The sequence below is a fragment of the Delphinapterus leucas genome, chromosome 12 (genome assembly GCF_059928025.1).
Source record: "Delphinapterus leucas isolate spDelLeu-1000000601 "Yukka" chromosome 12, BTC_Dleu_Yukka2, whole genome shotgun sequence".
Classification (NCBI taxonomy): Eukaryota; Metazoa; Chordata; class Mammalia; order Artiodactyla; family Monodontidae; genus Delphinapterus; species Delphinapterus leucas.
This window is the reverse complement of record NC_143140.1, coordinates 47,736,207-47,756,641: the sequence shown is the minus strand read 5'-3', so window position 1 is coordinate 47,756,641 and position 20,435 is coordinate 47,736,207. Positions and strand designations below refer to the sequence as shown.

The following is a 20,435-nucleotide window of genomic DNA, read 5'->3' as shown; positions in this document are numbered from 1 at the left end:
ACAAATATTAACTATTATTTAGTTTTAAAATGGCATTTGACAATAATGTTAAGGTGCTTTCCTTGGAAATCAATCTTGCCTGACCAGTGAATTCTTCTGAAAGTTACAGAGGCAAATAAAATATGATTAAATGAAAGCAGAAACTTTCCTACTTTTTACCATCCCACCATGACAAAGACTGCCAAGCACAATTGTGCAAAATGTGCATGGCACAAATTGTCAGCCGTACTCAGGGGTCCTGAACCACTACCACCGATGACCTCCAGTCATGGCAATTAGGCATTCTTTTGTACAGCAGGAGTCCCAGTCAGAGCTGCTATCATCTTTCTAAGTAGGAAATTTTCAGTTTTCCACTGAAAAACTGCCAGTGCAGGGGAGACAGATGGAGATCAAATCCCCTATGTCGCAGGAGACATTTTGTTCCCTGTACACTGCTGAGAGCCTTCCCACAAGTCTTCTGGGCTGCCCTGGCATCTCGGGCCGCATTTGTGCAGTGAGGCCCTAAAATCGTAACAAAGCACTGGCAAATGGACCCCCACTTAAATCTAAAAACAGAGCCAATATAATTCACACAAATACCATTTCAGTTTGGTACAGTTAAATTTCAAAACATAACTAGCCTTCACACAAAATCTGACAAAGACAATAAACTAGTATCTACCAACAAGGCTGTCCTCTTTTTGGCTTTCTTTCCTTCAAGGAATTCTCTCAACCTTATCTCTTTATCTGTTTTTGTTGCCAATTCCCAACCTCTCTGCAAAGCTCAACATCTGGCTATCTAATTGCTTACTGGACATTTTTATCTCAATATCTCAAAGGCAGCTCAAATTGCATTAGTCTGAAATCTCATCATCTTCCTGTGATGAGTAGCACCACCATTCCTCCAGCCACCTGAGAGTCACTCTAGATTCCTGCCTCACTCTTATCACTCACTTGCTAACCAAGTCCCATTGGTTTTAACTCTTTTTTTAAAATTTCTATCTTAAAATTTATTTTTTATTTATTTATTTATTTTTACATCTTTATTGGAGTATAACTGCTTTACAATGGTGTGTTAGTTTCTGCTTTATAACAAAGTGAACCAGTTATACATGTACATATGTTCCCATATCTCTTCCCTAACTCTTGATTGTTTCTTTCCTCTCTCTCTGCTGCTTTAGTTCAGGCTCTCATTATCTCTAATCCAGACCAATGAAATAACCTTGTAAATCACTTTCTTGCCTCCAGGCCTGCCCCACCAAAGCATCCTCCATACTGCCACTGTGATCTTTGTAAACTTCAAATCTGATCACGTTGCTTTCCTGCAAGAGCAGTTCAGTGGTTGGCTTCCCAAGGGCCCCCAGGACAGTCTAAAGGTCTTCCATACTCTGCCCTCCTCTACTGCTTTTCTCCACTGTCATCTCTTACTATATCCCTCAGGCTAACAATTCTGAAGTATAAGTGGTTCCCTCAAAGCAGTATGCTTTCTCATTCCACTCTTGCTTTAGCTTCTGCTGCTCTCTCTTCCTAGTTCTTTGTCTACATGGGGAGACTTACCCATCCTTCAAGACTCAGCTCAAGTCCATGAAGGCTTTCCTTCATATCAGTGTAGTAAAATTACTGTTAATGTTGTTACTGTAGTTTAAAAAGTCTTTCCAAACAGATTTATAGCCAGAGAGAAAAGAAGTATTACCAATAAATGTTCGCAGACAGCGCCTGTCTCCATAAACCTCCCATAGCTGGAGAAAAAACAACACACAGAAACATTAAATTTAATACAAGACTTCGATAAAATGACAACTATGAATCACTAACAATAGTCGTATGCCAGCTATGTATGTGCATATCTGTGTGTGTACAGGTTATTTAACCAAAGGCATTATATATCATTAAACATACTGTTCAGTGCTGTTAGTGACTTGCACTATTTGGACTACACACATACGCACGTGCACACACATACACACACACTTTAAAGCTAAACTCTGAAATCAAGAGAACTTAGATGGAGCTTATACAGGTGGTTTTCATTTTCTTCTTGTTCTTTTCTGTATTTGATATATTTTCTATGATGAAAAGTTTCTACTTATGTAATACTATGAACTACTTTTAAAAGAATTATATGTTATTAAAATGATATTATAACATTTTGGTACTGAAAGGTTTTTTTTTAACTTTTCTGAAGTATTAACTTATAAAAGCTGTTATGAAAATGATAATCTAGACTAAAATACAACAAGTTCATAATTCTGATCACATCTAAAGTGAATTAATACAATAGCTTTGAAACTACCTTTATTCTTGCCTGCCTCAAATCCAATCCTTGACAGTGTTGCTAATGATCTAAAATAGAAAGCATTTCCTGGCCACCCAGTGCCTACAGGATAAAGTCTCAGTTCCCATAGCATACCAGGAAAGGACCCCAGGTCCTGGTCCTTTGCCTTGACTGTAGTCATTCTATGCCTCTCAGATTTTAGACTCTAGCAGTCACACCACTTGTGGTTTTCAGCACATACCAAGCTGATTCATTCTATTTACTCCTCTCAGACATACTCTCCCTGTGCCCTTCCCCTGCTTACTTAGTTACCTTCCTATTGAGGTATGCTTCCTCTCTGAAACCAGAATACCTTGCATCTGCCTCTACAATGATCATTTACATCATAACGAAACAATCACCTTAAGAGCAGGGACAGTGCCTAAACAATTTTTTAAAAATTTTATTTATCTATCTTATCTATTTATTGTTTATGACTGCACTGGGTCTTTGTTGCTGCACGTGGGCTTTCTCTAGTTGCGGTGAGCAGGGCTACTCTTCGTTGCGGTACGCGGGCTTCTCATTGTGGTGGCTTCTCTTGTTGCCGAGCACAAGCTCTAGGCATGTGGGCTTCAGTAGCTGTGGCACGCAGGCTCAGCAGTTGTGGCTTATGGGTTCTAGAGCACAGGCTCAGTAGTTGTGGCTCACAGGCTTAGTTGCTCTGCCGCATGTGGGATCTTCCCAGACCAGGGCTTGAAACCGTGTCCCCTGCATTGGCAGGAGGATTCTTAACCCCTTGCCACCAGGGAAGCCCCTAAACAATTTTTCATCCTCAGTCCTTTGCACATAATAGGTACCTAATAAATGTTTACAGACGTGAACAAATTAAATTCTATGCTGGTCAAACAGAAGACCTTAATCTCAATTAACATAGTCTGTATAAACTGCAAGTTAAAGGAAATAAGTCTTTTTACTCCAAACTGTTGTCCTGTCATTTTAAGCCACTAAGTTGAGGCAAATGCCTAAATGGTTGCTCTCATCAAAAAAAGCTGCCTTTATATATTGTTACTACCCATGAATTATTTACAAAGAATAAAATTTTCATGAGTCAACTTTCCAAGACTCAAGAGCACTATAGGGTTGATATTTATTGACCAGTATAATGATCCAGACACAGAAGACATAAAAAAGATGAAAACCACGCTTCCAGATTTAAGTTTTTAAAAGGCTTTCCCATATTCAAGTTGACATGTATTGTTGGCAAGTGAGTTTTTCTACCACACATTCTACAGCTGAACATCAACTAAAGTTGGACCTTCCCAAGACTATAAAAAGTGTGAGAAGAGGCTGGGAGCAATTCTGCTCCTAGCATTTAGAAGAAAAATGGTGAATTACATTATCTGCTCTCTAAAAATGGGTTTTCTATCACATGTCCTCTCTACCTTTAAGCTACTAAGGAACAAATGAACTCAGATATCTAAAACCTCTATAAAAATGCATTATTGGTGATTAAATATTTATGTGCCTAAAGCCAATGTGATTGATTATGTCCTAATCAGCTATCTAAGCTTACAAAGAGCCTAGCCAAGGGCCTCCCTGGTGGTGCAGTGGTTAGGAATCCACCTGCCAATGCAGGGGACACGCGTTCACGCCCTGGTCCGGGAGGATCCCACATGCCACGGAGCAACTAAGCCCGTGCACCACAACTGCTGAGCCTGCGCTCTAGAGCCCGTGAGCCACAACTACTGAGCCTGTGTGCCACAACTACTGAAGCCCGTGCGCCTAGAGCCCGTGCACCGCAACGAAGAGTAGCCCTCACTCACCTCAACTCGAGAAGGCCTGCGCATAGCAACAAAGACCCAACGCGGCCAAAAAATAAATAATAAATAAAAATTTTTAAAAATCTTAAAAAAAAAAAAAAAAGAGCCTAGCCAATTGGACCACAAAGCCATATCTGAATCAACGTGTTTGGAAGCAGTTCATAAACTGCTGCATTCACAGGGCTTAAGAGAAAATAATTAGCCTCTAATTGCCTAACAAACCCAGATTTATCTATAATAACCGAATAGATTTAACCAAAGCACTAGCTAGCTTTGTAGCACTCCTACTCTGTTACTGAAAACTCACCTTAATTTTACAGTCCATGGAACAAGACAGCAACAAATGGCCAGAGAGAGGAAACAATCTGACTGCACTGACGCCCTGTAAAAAGGAATTAAAATTATCAGTCAGAAGCATTTGAAATCTCAGCTAAAATTAAACAGAAGGGAAAGACAGTGTATTTTTTTTTTTTTTTGACAGTGTATTTTTAAGCCACCTAATTTACTATTTTTCTTCTTTCTAAAAATCATACCCTAGAATAACCTTCGTTAGTATTCTAAGAGCAGCCCTTTGGACGCTAAGCTTTTCAAGATTTTTTTTTAACCTTCATTACCGACTTCCTCACCCAAGGGAATTCTTGGTCAATCATGTTACTAATGCCCTCACTCCTCTTCCTTCTTTTACTCAGTACCTTTGCTCTTTGCTAAGAGCTGGAAATTATCAGTTGGAACAGTGCAGATGACAAAGAATATTAACATCAAAATTTTCAAGTGTCTTGTCTCTGCATTAGTTTAAGAATATCATAGTGTATAAACCAGGGAGCATCTAATCTTCTTTGAAGTGTGATAACTCTAATTGCTAAGGTAAAATTATTGAGGCTTTTGTGCTAGTACCAGCCCATTACTCACTGACTTGGTGCCCAAGAGGAAGAATATTATGGCAGGAACTTGGAGGCGAAGGCCTGGGCTACCATAAGGGGATAGGACACCGAATCATGAATGCTTATGTCACGGCCCAATCAGATGATCTTGAAGACTGAGTATTCACTTGTGACTCATATGTGTTGGTACCGCCAGAGTCTGACTCCGGTTTATATTCAGTTTGACCTCCCTGTTCTATCTTGACTTCTCTACATCTTTACTAGAAATATTGAATGTCCCACATCAATAGCTGAAAAGTTATGCTGGTGTCACTGTTATACATTACAACAAACAAAAACAACCAATTTGCTTACCTTTGTGTGTCCGGACCACACATGAATTTGTTTTTTGGGAAGATAACACTTCTCAGGTGGCACAGGTGACCGCAGATTAACACCAACATCCTGAGGTATGTGAAGATAGGACCTGCCTTGATAGTCATACATTTCTTTAACTGAAACAAGAAGGCAAAAGAAAGCAGTGAACAAATAAAAGCCACAGTCATGAAATCTACATTCTTAAAATAATAACAAACATTTTATTCATAGGGATATCGTTGCGTATCAAGGTTTTGGTAAAAATACTCTGATGATGTTAAAACCAAGAGTCAGCTAAAATTTAACTGCCTGAAATCATAGCTATTATTTACAATTAGTGGTAGTATTTTAGAATCCCTAAATATCGAGAGAATATCAGATCTTTACATAAGCTCTTACTTCTTTATCCAGTTACACATTTTAGTGGCATATACAAAGACTCCACTGCAGTACAATTACAGCGAGAGAAGAAAAGATAATACTTGGGCCTTGTGAGTCATTGGCAAAGAATCAGAAGCAAAACAGGATAAGAAGGAAGTTAAAACAAATATATATCAACTATCCTTTTCCCTGCTTTCCTCCTTTATGTCCTTCCAGGTTATTTTTCCAATCTCTTTTCTACTTTCAACCTAGATTATACAATAAAGTCACATGTGAGAATTAAATGACATAGTATATATAAAGCATTTAGTAGCATGCTGCACAGAGTAAGTACTCAATAAATGTTGGCTGTTATTGTTATTATGGCCACAAGCACCACAGTACTAAATAGACTCCTTGGAGATAAAACTGGAGCTTGAGAAGCTAAACGTGACCTCGTGAAACCTATATATTTGATAAGTGATATAACATTAGAATAATCAATACTATCAGAACTGAATTATTCTTTTAGTCTGGTAGTCACTACATAATTTCCCCAATATAACTAGTTACTAATGAACCAGTCCCCAATATAACTAGTTACTAATGAACCAGGTAGACTTTAGAATATAATTTATTTTGGTGAATATGCATTTCCTTCTACAAATCAAAGTAAGTATGAGAATCTTAATCTCCAGTCCACTTACATGAAAAACAAAGTTTATTCTTTTAAAGTGTAATTTAGTAACAGTTACGAACTGTGATCATACCTGGAGAATATTTGGCTTGGGTTAAAAACAAAAGGTTAAAATGACTGGGGGAGGGCTTCCCTGGTGGCGCAGTGGTTGAGAGTCCGCCTGCCGATGCAGGGGACACGGGTTCGTGCCCCGGTCCGGGAAGATCCCACATGCCGCGGAGCGGCTGGGCCCGTGAGCCATGGCCGCTGAGCCTGCGCATCCGGAGCCTGTGCTCCGCAACGGGAGAGGCCACAACAGTGAGAGGCCTGTGTACCGCAAAAAAAAAAAAGACTGGGGGACTAGTTATACATCAAAAAGAGTCAACTTTATCTTAGGAAAGAACAGACTGTGAACCATAATCTCCTTTATCTACCTTTAAAAAAAAATTCATTAGCACTTCAAAAAAAATCATCTGTGGCTATCTCTTTAATTAGAACATAGAAGAGGTTTGCTGTAGTTTCTTTGGGATGCAAACTGTCCAATATAATTCTTAATAAAATGAATTCTAGCAGCTGATTAGTAAAGGCAATACATATATTATGTGAACAGAGTTAATATCTGAAAGTTTATCATAAAAATGAGGAGGCATAAAAAATATATTACCATGTAAGATTGTCTTTTCCTCTCCAGGTTTCTCTTCTTCCTGTTTGCCTTTTTTCTGCCTCTTTGCTGTAATTTCATCCAATTCTTTTTGTTCTTCCTAAGGGAATTAAGGAGTGAACTTTTAAAATGGATGTTCTAGAACCCCATCCTGGCCAACATTGGTCATAAATTCTTTATAATGAGGCACACTTTTTTGGTGAGGCAATAGCCGCAAGTATGTCTCCCAGGATAACAATCTCAACTCTTTGGCAGACTACAAAATGGCACTAAACACACAGTGGGTACTAGTTAATACTTCTAAACTCATTGTATACAAAACCTATCCTTCTGGGACACCTACAAAGTAATTTGATGTATTATGCTAATTATGTAAGTGAAAAGATGAGGCAATTAGAAAATCTAGTACCAGAAAAGACAGTGAATTTTAGTAGATGATGTTCTTTTTCAGTAAACAGCTTTTAATAGTCATAAGGATATAAGCAGTGACTACAGATTTGTGACACAACTTTGTGGGAGAAGCAGTAAAAGCAAGGTGGGGTAGTAGTAAATCCTTGTAATAACTGAGAAGTCAGAATAAATAAAGAGCAGCATATATGTATTACTGAGATAACTGGATGTGAGATACAGCTAGAATGTAAGCTTCATGAGGATGTGATTTTCTTAATCTTTTCCACTGCTATATCCCTACGACCTAGAACAGTGACTGGCTCATAGAGACAGTAGGATTAGGAGGTGGAGAGGGGCAAGTAGGGTTTTATAGTTTTACTTTATAAACTTCATAATATTATGAAAAAAATAGACATACTACTTTGTTAAAATTTTCAAATAATAAATAAAACCCATCATGAATTCTAAAATCATAGAAAGGCTGATTCTGTAATTACTATCTGAATATCTGGCATCAGAAAATCAGCTACCATAGCACCTTAATAGTATTATCAAGGTGATTTTTATTAAAAATTGTTCAATATTGTATTTTAATTAAAAAGTATGGAAGATAATAAATCAGAAAAATATAAACAAAAATTATTCCAAAGAAAAACAAAGGAATTATTGTATTTTCTCTTTCAACTAAGGCAGAGAAATTCTGATGAGTCATTTGGTTCTCTAAGGAAGCCTCAAGTTTATTAATATAGGTATCCTTCATAGAGACATAGCAGACACCTGAATTGGCAATGAAAAACACAACAGCTTACTTCTGAAGGTTTGGCTACATCTTTTTCATCCACATATTTTGCCCACGGTCCCAAGAAACCATCAATATTAGATGCATCATTTTCTTTGAATTTTTTCCTCTTTTCTATTTTCTTCTGACCAGTTTCAAACACAGTTAAACCTATATTAAAAACAAAAAAGCAGAGATCATAAATATGGATATTTTCTAAAGAAACAGCAATATATATATTTATATATATTTATAAACACAAAATATTTAAAACACAAAGTGAAACCTACATGAATCAAGATACACCAACTCATGCTATATAAAAAGAGACTCAACCTTCTGGGCAAAGCAGCTTTCTAACACTGCAATATGTTGCAAATTCTAGTATATGTGAAGGAAGAGAAGACCCAGCTATGTAATCCTGCAGTCGTACACAATCTTTTTAATTAATCACAGATCTTTATCAGTAGATTTTACCACTTTTTGAAAGAAACATAGCAATTTAATAATGCTAAATAATGATAAAGTTACCTTTGAAAGCAAGAATAAACTAAAATTTCTCATTCAAAAGCTGAATTAGATAAAATTACATTAAATAATTAATAACTTTTCCTTGCTTCACTTGCTTCGCTGTATTGTAATGCAACAATGTAAATTAAAGGTTTCCCAAGAATCTGGTACTTCTTCCAGGTGATCTCAATCTAAACTTGACCTCTAATACCATAAATCTTAACAGTAAGAAGAAAAGAGGAAAGAGGATGTTTCTGGTTGGGATTCTCATTTGATCAGTAGGAGGTGGCATGCTGTGTGTAGTCATTAAATTGGAAAAGGAAAGGTTTACGGGAGTCAGTCACAATTTAACTGTTAACTGAGAATCTAGCTACATAAAGATGTAGCTTGTAGAGGTCTAACAAAGAGAAAAGCTTAACCTATATTAATTCAAATCAGTTTCCTTTAAGCTGTGTTGTAACAAAAGGTTGTTAAAATCCTATTTTAACAACAATCTAGCTCATAAACCAAAGGTAGCTTGATCATATAGGCTAGCGGTTCCCAACCTTTTTGGCACCAGGGACTGGTTTGTGAAAGAAAATTTTTCCATGGACCGGGGGTGGGAGGGTGGGGATGGTTTGGGGATGATTCAAGTGCATTACATTTATTGTGCACTTTATTTCTATTATTATTACACTGTAATATATAATGAAATAATTATGCAACTCACCATAATGCAGAATCAGTGGGAGCCCTGAGCTTGTTTTCACTTGCCATTCACTGACAGGGTTTTGATATGAGTCTGCAAGCAGTTGATTTATTATGGTCTCTGTGAAGTCAAACCTCTCTGCTAATGATAGTCTGTATTTGCAGCCACTCCCCAGCGCTAGCATCACTGCCTCAGCTCCATCTCAGATCACCAGGCATTAGAGTCTCATAAGGAGCGCACAACCTAGATCCCTCACATGTGCAGTTCACAGTAGGGTTCGTGCTCCTATGAGACTCTAATGCCACCACTGACCTGACAGGAGGTGGAGCTCAGGTGGTAATGCAAGCGATGGGGAGTGACTGTAAATACAGATGAAGCTTTGCTCATTCGCCCACTGCTCACCTCCTGCTGTGCAGCCTGGTTCCTAACAGGCCACGTACCAGTACCTGTCTGTGGCCCGGGTGTTGGGGACCCCTGATATAGGCTCTAGAGTTACTAAGTGCCTTCGTACAAACAGCATACTCTTTTTCTATCGAACATTTTATGGATAAGATTCCAAGGGGCCGATGAGCTTTGTGGCAAGTTAGCATTTAGAGTATGATGCTTTGTCTTAAAATAAGTACAAAATGAATACAAGTATAAACATATGTTTTAAAACACATATTCAAACTCAGACTTCAAAGCAACCCTTGAAAGACAATCTCCACAGACATGCACGATGAGATTTTTTTCTGCTCTCTTAAAATGGAGCTTGACATTAGTGTTGAGAAATAAACTGCTAAAATCAGATATACATTAGTTTTCATTTCTTGAATGATTTCCACAGGACTGGAACTGTGCCAAGAAATCACTCCCCACCCCCCCAACCCCACCACTACAGGTACAACTATCTTCCTTACAAGGTTGCACACCTAGTAAGTGGCAAAAGCAAGCTCCAAACTAATATTTCTATACATTGCTCTAAACTATATCCCACTATTGTCTCAACTTAAAAAAAAAAAATCAAGAGATAAATTACATACTAGTTTTTCCCTACTGTCCAAAGTCAATCTACAACCAATAAGTATAGGTATATATATTTGATATTAAATATTGATATTTCAAATAAATTACCTTGATTTTTTTCTGCTTCTTCTACAGAACCAATATACTTAGTAGACACTTGATGGTTATCTAATGAAGGGTCCAAGGCATAACCTGAAAGGAGAAAATTACAAATTACTGACTCCATTTTTTTCCATTTACAATTCATTTTGATTCTATACACATTTACTCATTTTACATTTTCCTTCCCAGATGCTGAAAATGGTCTCTTTTTTGTTTGTTTTCTTGTGACTTTATTTCTTCCTTATGTTCTGAAAGTATTACAGCTTCCTTTATCATCAGGATGTACACACCAATAATTCTATCACAAGCAAACCAAATTTTCGATTGTAAAGTTGCTTGTGCAAGATAATTTCAAAGACCTTTCATTGTGTTGGATCTCTCTGAGCTTATCTCCAAGAGTTATCACTTTATCACATTCAACTGTCCACTGTTACTCTGAGGACTAATCCTTCTTTCATGAGCTATGTTTCTATTTAGAATCATTAACCCAAATCTCAGGCTGGACAATGAATGACTTCAGTAGAACAGATGAATCTAGCATATTGACATTACATTACTAAGAGCCCGTTAGGCCAAAATATCAAACCTTAGTCTTAAATTTTCTAAGAGCTAAAAATATACGTATATCATACATTCAGGAGTTTAGAAATCTTTTTATTTTTGGTAACAGATAATGCATGGTTTCGTTTATCAAGTTATATAAACTTTTAAATAATTTAAAAAAGAAATAGGGTAAGAAGAATTACATAAAATTTAGCTATTATTTTGGAAATGCTATTCTCAGTAAAGATAGTCTTCCCTCCCAATTTAAAAATAGTATATTTCTACTTCATAAATCATTATTTATATTTCTTTGGTAAGAGCGGTAAGGATATCTATTAGCATATTTATGTACTCCTTCAGCTAGAGTGTGTAGCTACATATAAATGTAGTCTTCAGTGGTCTATGGGAACTTCAGGAAAGAAAGTCTGTATTAACTCAAATCAGTTTTTCTTCAATTGGGGGTGCTAGTATGATAAATGTTTGGTAAAATCAGTTTTAGTAATAATCCAGTATATTCACAAAAGAGAGCTAGATCATTAAATCAGTCTATGGCCTACAACCCATGTGAACAAGCATGAAATACTACATAAGAGTACTTGCGCATTTTTTTCTAGCGGTACATTCTAGTGAATATAGCTAACAATTAAATTTTTTTATTTATTTATTTACATTTTAATTTTCCAGCTGAAGATTAAAGGGAACTTCTTTTGGGAAAAAGAAAAAGATTTGTCATTAAACATACTTTTCAGACAAGCTAAGCACGTAGGTACTCAACTCACCCTCATAATACGCTAACGCTAACGCCACCTAGGTATTAGCTCATTTGCATATAGTTTTTTTTTTAGTATTAAAATATGTTCTTGGCCTGAGGAGAGAGCTTGATGGCAGAAAGCAGCTTTGCAACCTCTGAAATCACAGGTTCAAATCCCATGAGTTATTTTATCTTTCATCTCTTTGACATAGAGAATAGTGTTTAGTGTTCTATAAATTATTTTTCTAAAATGAGACTTCATAAGGCTCATGTAAAATTTAAACATACCCTAAGTTAAAAATCCCCATCTCAACCATAAAAATTTATCTAAAATGTAATTCTGTCTTGAAGGAGATATATATCTACACAAATGGCGTTGCATTATGTGTTTAGGGAGATGGTGTAGGAGGCAGAGAGGGAAGGGAGAACTCTGGTTCTTCTTATGGTCTCTGTGTAAGCACCAATCGCCTGCTCATCTGGCCTGGAATTTCCTCTTCTTCTGAGGAAAGGAACTTACGTTCTCCTCCTTCTCCACACCCTCTGCGGTAAAATCTTTACTGCCACTGTCACCATTACCACTACTGCCTCCCACCCAGGTAATTAGGGGATAATAGTATTTTCCCTTTACTAATAAGGGATGTTAAATATTTATCTATTGATAAATGTCTTACTAGAAGTTAGCCAGCAACAGAACAAGATATAACTCTAACACTACAGAATTTTAGTCCAGTTAGTTTTCTACCAACCTGTGTCTCAAATAAGTGAATATATCTATATTTAAGTTCTGAAATATTCTTATCTATCTTTCTGAAGCTTATTTTCCATTTTATCTTTTTAATAGAATTACTGTTTACTTTTTTTTAATTTTTAAATTTATTTTCTTTATTTTTTTGGCTGCGTCGGGTCTTAGTTGCAGTACACAGGATCTTTCATTGCAGCGTGCTGGCTCTTCATTGTGGTGCGCAGGCATCTTTCTAGTTGTGGCGTGTGGGCTGCAGGGCACGTGGGCTCTGTAGTTGTGGTGCGGGGGCTTCAGAGCACGTGGGTTCTGTAGTTTGTGGCATGCGGGGTCTCTTGTTGAGGTGCGCAAGCTCATTAGTAGTGGCGCATGGGCTTAGTTGCCCTGTGGCATGTGGGATCTCAGTTCCCTGACCAGGGATCGAACCTGTGTCCCCTGCATTGGAAGGCAGATTCTTTACCACTGGACCACGAGGGAATTCCCAATGTTTACTTTCTTTCTTTGTAGTTTTACTTGAAATGGCTCTAATAATATTAGTTTTATTGTTAGATTCTTAAGATTAGTAATATTAATGTCTCAATAGGTAAATGAGAAAAACTGTAAACAATTTGCAAAAGAATGATTACAAATATATAAAAAAACCTTCAAACCTCACTAGTAATCCAAAAGGATAAAGTTAAAGAAATACAATATTTTGACTATCAAATAAACAAAGGAAAAACAATCATATGGATCTTGAGTAAGGAAAAGTAGGATTTTTATACATGGTGGTGGCAGTAAAAGTTGGGAGAATTCTTTTGGAAAACAATTTGACAATATATAACAAAAGTTTTAAAAACATTTACATTCTTAGATCCACTTCTGGAGATTCATCTTAATAATGAAAAACAACCCATAAAGTTTTATGCACAAACAAATTCACTACCACATTTTAAAAAGCATTTTACTGCAGCTTAAAATATACATCACCACATTTTAAATAATGAAAACTAGAACCAACTTGCAATCTAAATGATACAAGAATTTTTTCATAAATTATGACATCTTCTTTCAGCAGGGTATTTTAAAAAATCATTTAAAAATGTTAATAAAAGCTTTGTGACCGCCTGGAGGGGTGGGATAGGGAGGGTGGGAGGGAGGGAGACGCAAGAGGGAAGAGATAGGAGAACATATGTATATATATAACTGATTCATTTTGTTGTAAAGCAGAAACTCACACACCATTGTAAAGCAATTATACTCCAATAAAGATGTTAAAAAAATGTTAATAAAAGGGTTTAATAAAGAGTTTATATTGAAGTTAAAACTCAGTTAATAATGAGTGTGGTGAAACTAAGTGTGTTTATTAATTAAAAAAATTTTTTTTATCGGAGTATACTTGCTTTACAATGTTGTGTTAGTTTCTGCTGTACAATGAAGTGAATCAGTTTAAATGTGTCTATTTAAAATTTTCCACTTTCATAGACTGGTGTGGAGAAAATCATGAGTGAAAGGAGGACAAAGGGGAGAAACCTCACTGAGAATCCCCAAGGAAGACCAGTAAGGGCACAGGCCAGAAACCCAAGACAAAAAGGGAGGAGAACAGGACAAAAGAATTCATACAAACCATTGAGAGACTAAGAACTCAGGACAAACATGATAAATGGGAGCTAAAAGCAAAACTGTAGCATAAGTAAATGGGATGATACAGTAAAGGAGACTGTCTTCACAGATTAAGGAATAGAGGTGGCTGTGATAAACTAAGTAAAATAATACACTTAGATTATAACACTGCTATAACCATTTAAAAATGGTTAGAAAAGTAGGATCAGTGTTCTATATCCCAGCAGAGTTATAGAGTGATAAATATGAGACTTAGGTAAAGATGAATTCCTGGACTTCCCAGATGGTACAGTGGTTAAGAACCCGCCTGCCAATGCAGGGAACACGGGTTTGATCCCTGGTCCAGAAAGATCGCACATGCCGCGGAGCAACTAAGCCCGTGCGCTACAACTACGGAGCCTGCGCTCTAGAGCCTGTGAGCTGCAACTACTGAGCCCGTGTGCCACAACTACTGAAGCCCGCGTGCCTAGAGCCCATGCTCCGCAACAAGAGAAGCCACCGCAATGAGAAGCCCCGGCTCGCTGCAACAAGAGAAAGCCCGTGCACAACAACGAAGACCCAATGCAGCCAAAAATAATAAATAAATTAATTTTTAAAAAGCTGAATTCCTGTGCCATCTCCTTCATGTCTCGTAGGTAAGAGAGACATGTCTTGTGTCTTATACAAGATATAAGGAAGGTTTGCTCCCTAGTACTTTGCAAATCAGAAGGTAACAGAAAGGTCTCATAGCGTTACATTCCATGTGTAAGAGTGAGAGGAAAAACTCAGATAGGAATTACTATCAGAAGCTAGACAAGAACTTTCTATGAGAAAATAAGACTTTTAAATTAACAGAAGCTATACTTGCTCAGTACTTGGGGGTAAAGAAAAAAAGACTGCTAAACTTGAGGTTGGTTAACTTGTTTATTAATTTAAGTTCAGATAAATGGTTCTCAGTTCCAAGATTCTCATAAGGGAGACAGAAATACATTACTTAATTTGCAAGTGGCTACTCCTTTTATTCCAGGCCACCTAACATAGTATATACCCCACATTCCTTTTTTATGTCTTTGACTCACTAAATAGTTGAAATCTCTGTTCTAGTCCACCCTCTCTTAATGGAAGAGGCAAAAAATACCAGCTATTATTTTTCCAAGTAAGCTGTTTCTGAACCTGGGTCTAAAGCCAACTGAATAGCTTTCAATGCGATACGATAGTTCAAGAGAAGTAGGTATCTGTATGAACTTAATTTGAATTTTTTTCACCTGTTTTATTTTGTTTTAAAGATTTAAGCTACCTAAAATATTGCTTAAGGCCCTTCCTTCTAAAGTCTAAAAATAACCCTGCAGAGTCTTTAAAAGTCCATTTTATTATAGGCTAGGATATAATAAATTCATGATGCAACAGAATTGATTTTTATGTAATGCACATATACTTTAGATTTACATGGGATCCCTTATACAATCAATGGGTACAATGCATTTATAACCATTTTATTGGACTGGAAGTGTCACTGAACTCTTTTAGGAGATTTCAGAGGTATAAAGTCTTTGCTATGACTTTTGGCACCTGTTAAGTCAATTATAACCTAGCCACAGTGAAATATAATTTAATATGTCAATCATTTTACAACCAGTTTCCAAGAACATATTGTGGATAAATAAATAAGACTATCTGTACTAAACCTCTAAACTAATTCACGATGAATCAGTTTGCATGGCTCACTAAAATCTAGAAAAAAGTAATTTTCTAACATTAGAATAATTATGTAAATTGTAATATAAACCCATCAGTGGATATTACATAGCGCTTAAAAATAATAAGCTTTGAGATTATAAAGTAACATTGAAAAATGCTTATGATAGAATATTGAATTAAAAAGTTGCAAAATTTTCAGTTTAGAAGGATTATAGCTCTGTAATACAAATATGTATAATAAAAAAGACTTGGAGGAACAAAATATCTACTAAAAGTAGATATTTTAGTATAGTGGGATTATAGGTAACCTTTTTCTTCTCTTTCCTAAATGTTTAAAATTTGTTTATGTTATTTTTTAGTGAAAACAATTGCTATTAAAAAGCATCACCGAATACGTAACATTTCACATGATACTGCTTTCTCAACTTTATTTTGGGTGCTATCTTATAATAATGGAAGTTAATCATAGGACAGAAAAATCTGTTTAGAACTTTAAAAAAATCCTATAAGAAATAAAAGGAGGAGGTATTAGAATTTTAACTGCAAAGAAAACTAAATGAAAATAAGAGAGACAATGTTGCTGATGTCTAAAAATGTGATTATTAAATCTCTTGTTAAAGAAGTTCGAAGTTTTCTTTTTCAGTTACTCTTTGGGGAAGAGAACATCAGCATAAGTAATTAATTCATAAAGATCACAACTACAACAGGCATAAAAACATTCTCAGTTACTTTGCTCACCTACCCTACCAAAAAGCTCTTCAAAGCAGAAGGTGATCAGTGTGTCTGTCAACCTACAGATGTAGATTATGGGAAGAGAAAGAAAAGGCAGTACCAAATATGGACAAAGCTGATATAAGTGACCAGACCTAAGATCTGTGGAACCATCAGCAAGGACATTTTTATAAAGACCATCTTCTTGTAGAGGGGATCCCCAGCCTTGTATGCACATTAACTTTCTCAAATCCCACCACTGATAGGATATAATTATTTTACGCAATGAATGTGTGGCCATTCCATTTCCTGATATCCCTCAGTAATCAACAGAAAACTTTTCAGAGATAAAATCTGAGAAAGAGAGTAAAGTCAACTAGTACATAAGAAGATAAAAATATACCTCTTAACACTATCCGGTTATTTACCAATTTCAACAGCAGTCTACATGCAACAGTCATTCAATAACAAGTGTTCACTAAAAAGTACAACAGAGAGGGCTTCCCTGGTGGTACAGTGGTTGAGAGTCCACCTGCCGATGCAGGGGACACGGGTTCGTGCCCCAGTCCGGGAAGATCTCACATGCCGCGGAGCGGCTGGGCCCGTGAGCCATGGCCGCTGAGCCTGCGCGTCCGGAGCCTGTGTTCCGCAACGGGAGAGGCCACAACAGTGAGAGGCCCGCATACCGCAAAAAAAAAAAAAAAAAAAAAAGTACAACAGAGAATGTTCTGTTTTTAAGACCACAGAATATTTCTAGTACTCAGAAATCAGAACAGATTTAGAATGACAGCTAAAAATATTAGTGCACCTTCCTATTTGTATAAATATTTATAGATGTGTATAAGAAAACATACTACCCTTTTAAGGAATCCAGGTTAATAAATTTAAAAAGCCAGAAGATAAAATCGATTATTGTGCGCACACGCGTGCGCACACACACACACACACACACACACACCCCACTTCTAATAAGGTTTAACCTGAAACTCGCGTATCATCTTACCGTATGTGGCAAAAGTTCTTCTTTGCTGTTCAAACATAAAATCATTGATATGGGCTGGTTCAGCATATCCAGAAAGCATATTTCTAGGGGCAGCCATTTGCTGTGTTCTGAAGGGATTTTCTGGTCCAAACTACAATGTTATAAAAAAAAAAAAAAAAACACAAACCCAAATTCTCAGTGTATAAAGCTAGAATGAGTAGAATTATTGTACAATGTATTTTTAACTCTAAATCATCAGGGGTCCATTAACCTGTGTGGGAACATGCTTACCTCCCATGGTTTAGTACACCTGGACAATGGCTGGTTAGCACTGTTTGGCAGCCACCAGGACTGGAGAGGAACCAGCTCACCCAAGCCTATGTGTGGCTATTGAAATTTAAATTAATTAAAATATTCAGTTCCTCAGCCATACCAGCCACATTTCAAGAGCTCAACAGCCACATACAATTACTGGCTACTACATTTTCATTACTGCAGGAAGTTCTGTTTGACAGTGTTGCTCTAGATAATTGAGACACACTATAGTTTTGTCTAAACGATGATTTGGGGGATTTTTGGAATGGTACCATGATGTAATTTAAAAAGCACATGTTTCTCTGCTACTAGATTATGAGTTCCTCAAAGGTGGAGACTTAGAACTGTCAATACTTTTCATAGTGCCTGGCATATAGAAAGCACTAATGAAGGAAAGATTAATAAGTCTCACTGGGGGCAGAAGATAGGAAATAGACAATAAAAGTAAAGTGCTTGAAAAAGTCCCTAGGAAAAGACATTACAAATGTAAATAAAACTTCTCCACCCTGAAAAGTCACACTATGAAAATCTTAACACAAAATAGTGCCATTATTATCTATATGTTTACAATGTTTTGAGTTTCCAGAATGGCTTTCCAAATGTTATTTAATTTGATCTGTACAAAAATTCTGGAAAGTTCAAGAGGTATTCTCTTTCTCATGTTAGAAATGGAGAAAAAGGTCAAGATGACATACCTTGCCTGCCTAAAGTCACTAATGCTATTAGAAAAGGTATTGGGAAGATCCAACTCTTTTCTTTCCAGTTTTAAAAATAAAGAATAAAATGAACTTCCCACTTTGGAAACAGTGGAAGTAGACAGGATATTTTTATTTGAATTCTGTCATAATAAATATTTTGACATTAGAACATCTTAGGTCACTACCATTTGAAACCACCTTTTCCATGATACACTTCCAGAGCCATAAATATAAATTATTGACCTTTCCTTAACCAGAATGTTGTCTTCTCTACATATCAACATTATGCTATGCATAAAAATCTGAATTTAAACGTTAATTTGCCTTATAATTTTTTCTGCTTTAGAAGAAAATAAATTACTATAATATTCCTTTCTATTGACAGCTTCCATTTCTAGGTTTAAAATGATTCAATCTTAAGATATCTAATTCATATATAAAGCTTTTATTACTATTTATTCTAAATTATAATAAAGGACAGGGCAAGACTTTATAGCCCGTATTAGTTCTTCCTGAGCTGACGGGTGGAAATGTAGGGAAAAAAATCTAGATTGCTGAATGCTGGAAGTTACAGTTAACTTCATTCAGTCATGAAATTTATTACAAAAACAAAAACATCCATAAAATTAAAGATAATAAAATGACTTAAGTTGACTAGATGATCTAATTGCTATAGTCAGTTAACATCTGCAAAGCAGCATGTGATATTTCTGGGAGTAAAAAATTCCAAAATGATAAAAATCCCCATTGCCTATATTGTTACTCCTATCACATATAATAAATTACCAATCGTTATGCTTATAATTTCCAATTTAAAAAAGGAAAGTACAATTTCCATATTCTAATTTTATTAAAATTTTACAAAAAGGGAATAATTCTTCTACAGGTCATACATATCAAACTGCCTCCATCTTTTAAAGAAAAATTCTCAGTGTTAAGAACTTCGATTTCTATAAGAATATAGATCCATATATTACAGCAAAGTATATCTTGTGGTACTCTTCATAACACTGTCTAAAAATTTAAATGTGCTTATATTTTATACATATTTAAGCTGGGACAAGAAAAAAATCTTCCACTGATATAGGAAGCTGCCTGGGGTAGGCTCATCTACTTCTGGCTCACCTTAACTTTCTGGTTACTGGCAGCTATTGGAGCTGACCTCAAAGACATTACATGTCAACAGAGGAAGGCAGAGAATGTTATTCAGCAGGACTCAGCTGTTACCAATTACTCTCTCAGATGTTCCTGGTCTGTGTGAATATGCAACTCTTAATTCTGGGTTAACCATTAAAAAAACAAAACGATGCATATTTAAAAATACACAAAACTGATTTCTAAATACTTCTTTTAGACTTTTGGTAGTTAAGTCTAAGCCTAAGTTTGTATACAAGTGATTTTTTAAAATACATATTCAAGTTAATTAGGTATGAGTATTTAATAGTTTTTAGCTAATATAATATTGAAGTATATCACAGTCAATTACAATTGTAAATCTCCTATATAAAATATACATATTTAAGTATTAATTCAGACATTGCACCAAAAAAGAAAATGTTTCTGAGGTAAGTAACCTTAACCTCTTTCATCTCAGTGAAGTAGTGATTTATTTATAAACTTGGGAGAAAATAGTTTTTAATTTAAGACATTAGTTGATAAATCTAAGAGATCCATGTATTATAAGGCAGTGGTTCTCAAGTCTTCAGCAGGCAGAGTACTTGAGGGTTGATGCCTTAGCAGTATAACATCACAGGAATTAAGAAAATTCATATAAGTAAAAATTGACTATATGAAATCATAACCATAAATTCACATATAGGAAAAAAAATCCAGGTTACTGAACAAATAATCATATACTCAAGTTGCTGTATTAAGTTTTCCATTAATATTCATTGAAGTAATCAATGTATAAAACATTTATAAACAAAAGTTTAAGGTGAGAAGAGCATATTAATT

General features: G+C 35.9%; 1 protein-coding gene across 2 annotated transcripts in view; it reads right to left on the bottom strand.

Moving 5' to 3' along the window:
- The window catches only part of CDC40 (cell division cycle 40), a 54,726-nt gene that overhangs the window by 12,909 nt on the left and 21,382 nt on the right, over positions 1 to 20,435 (bottom strand). For both annotated transcript variants that reach the window (XM_022554267.2, XM_089921933.1), the window contains 7 exons: positions 17,488 to 17,617; positions 10,468 to 10,551; positions 8,188 to 8,327; positions 6,992 to 7,088; positions 5,289 to 5,428; positions 4,361 to 4,435; positions 1,673 to 1,718 (listed from right to left, as the gene is read on the bottom strand). In XM_022554267.2, coding sequence (XP_022409975.1) covers positions 1,673 to 1,718; positions 4,361 to 4,435; positions 5,289 to 5,428; positions 6,992 to 7,088; positions 8,188 to 8,327; positions 10,468 to 10,551; positions 17,488 to 17,617 — 712 coding nt within the window. The remainder of the gene's footprint in view (positions 1 to 1,672; positions 1,719 to 4,360; positions 4,436 to 5,288; positions 5,429 to 6,991; positions 7,089 to 8,187; positions 8,328 to 10,467; positions 10,552 to 17,487; positions 17,618 to 20,435) is intronic.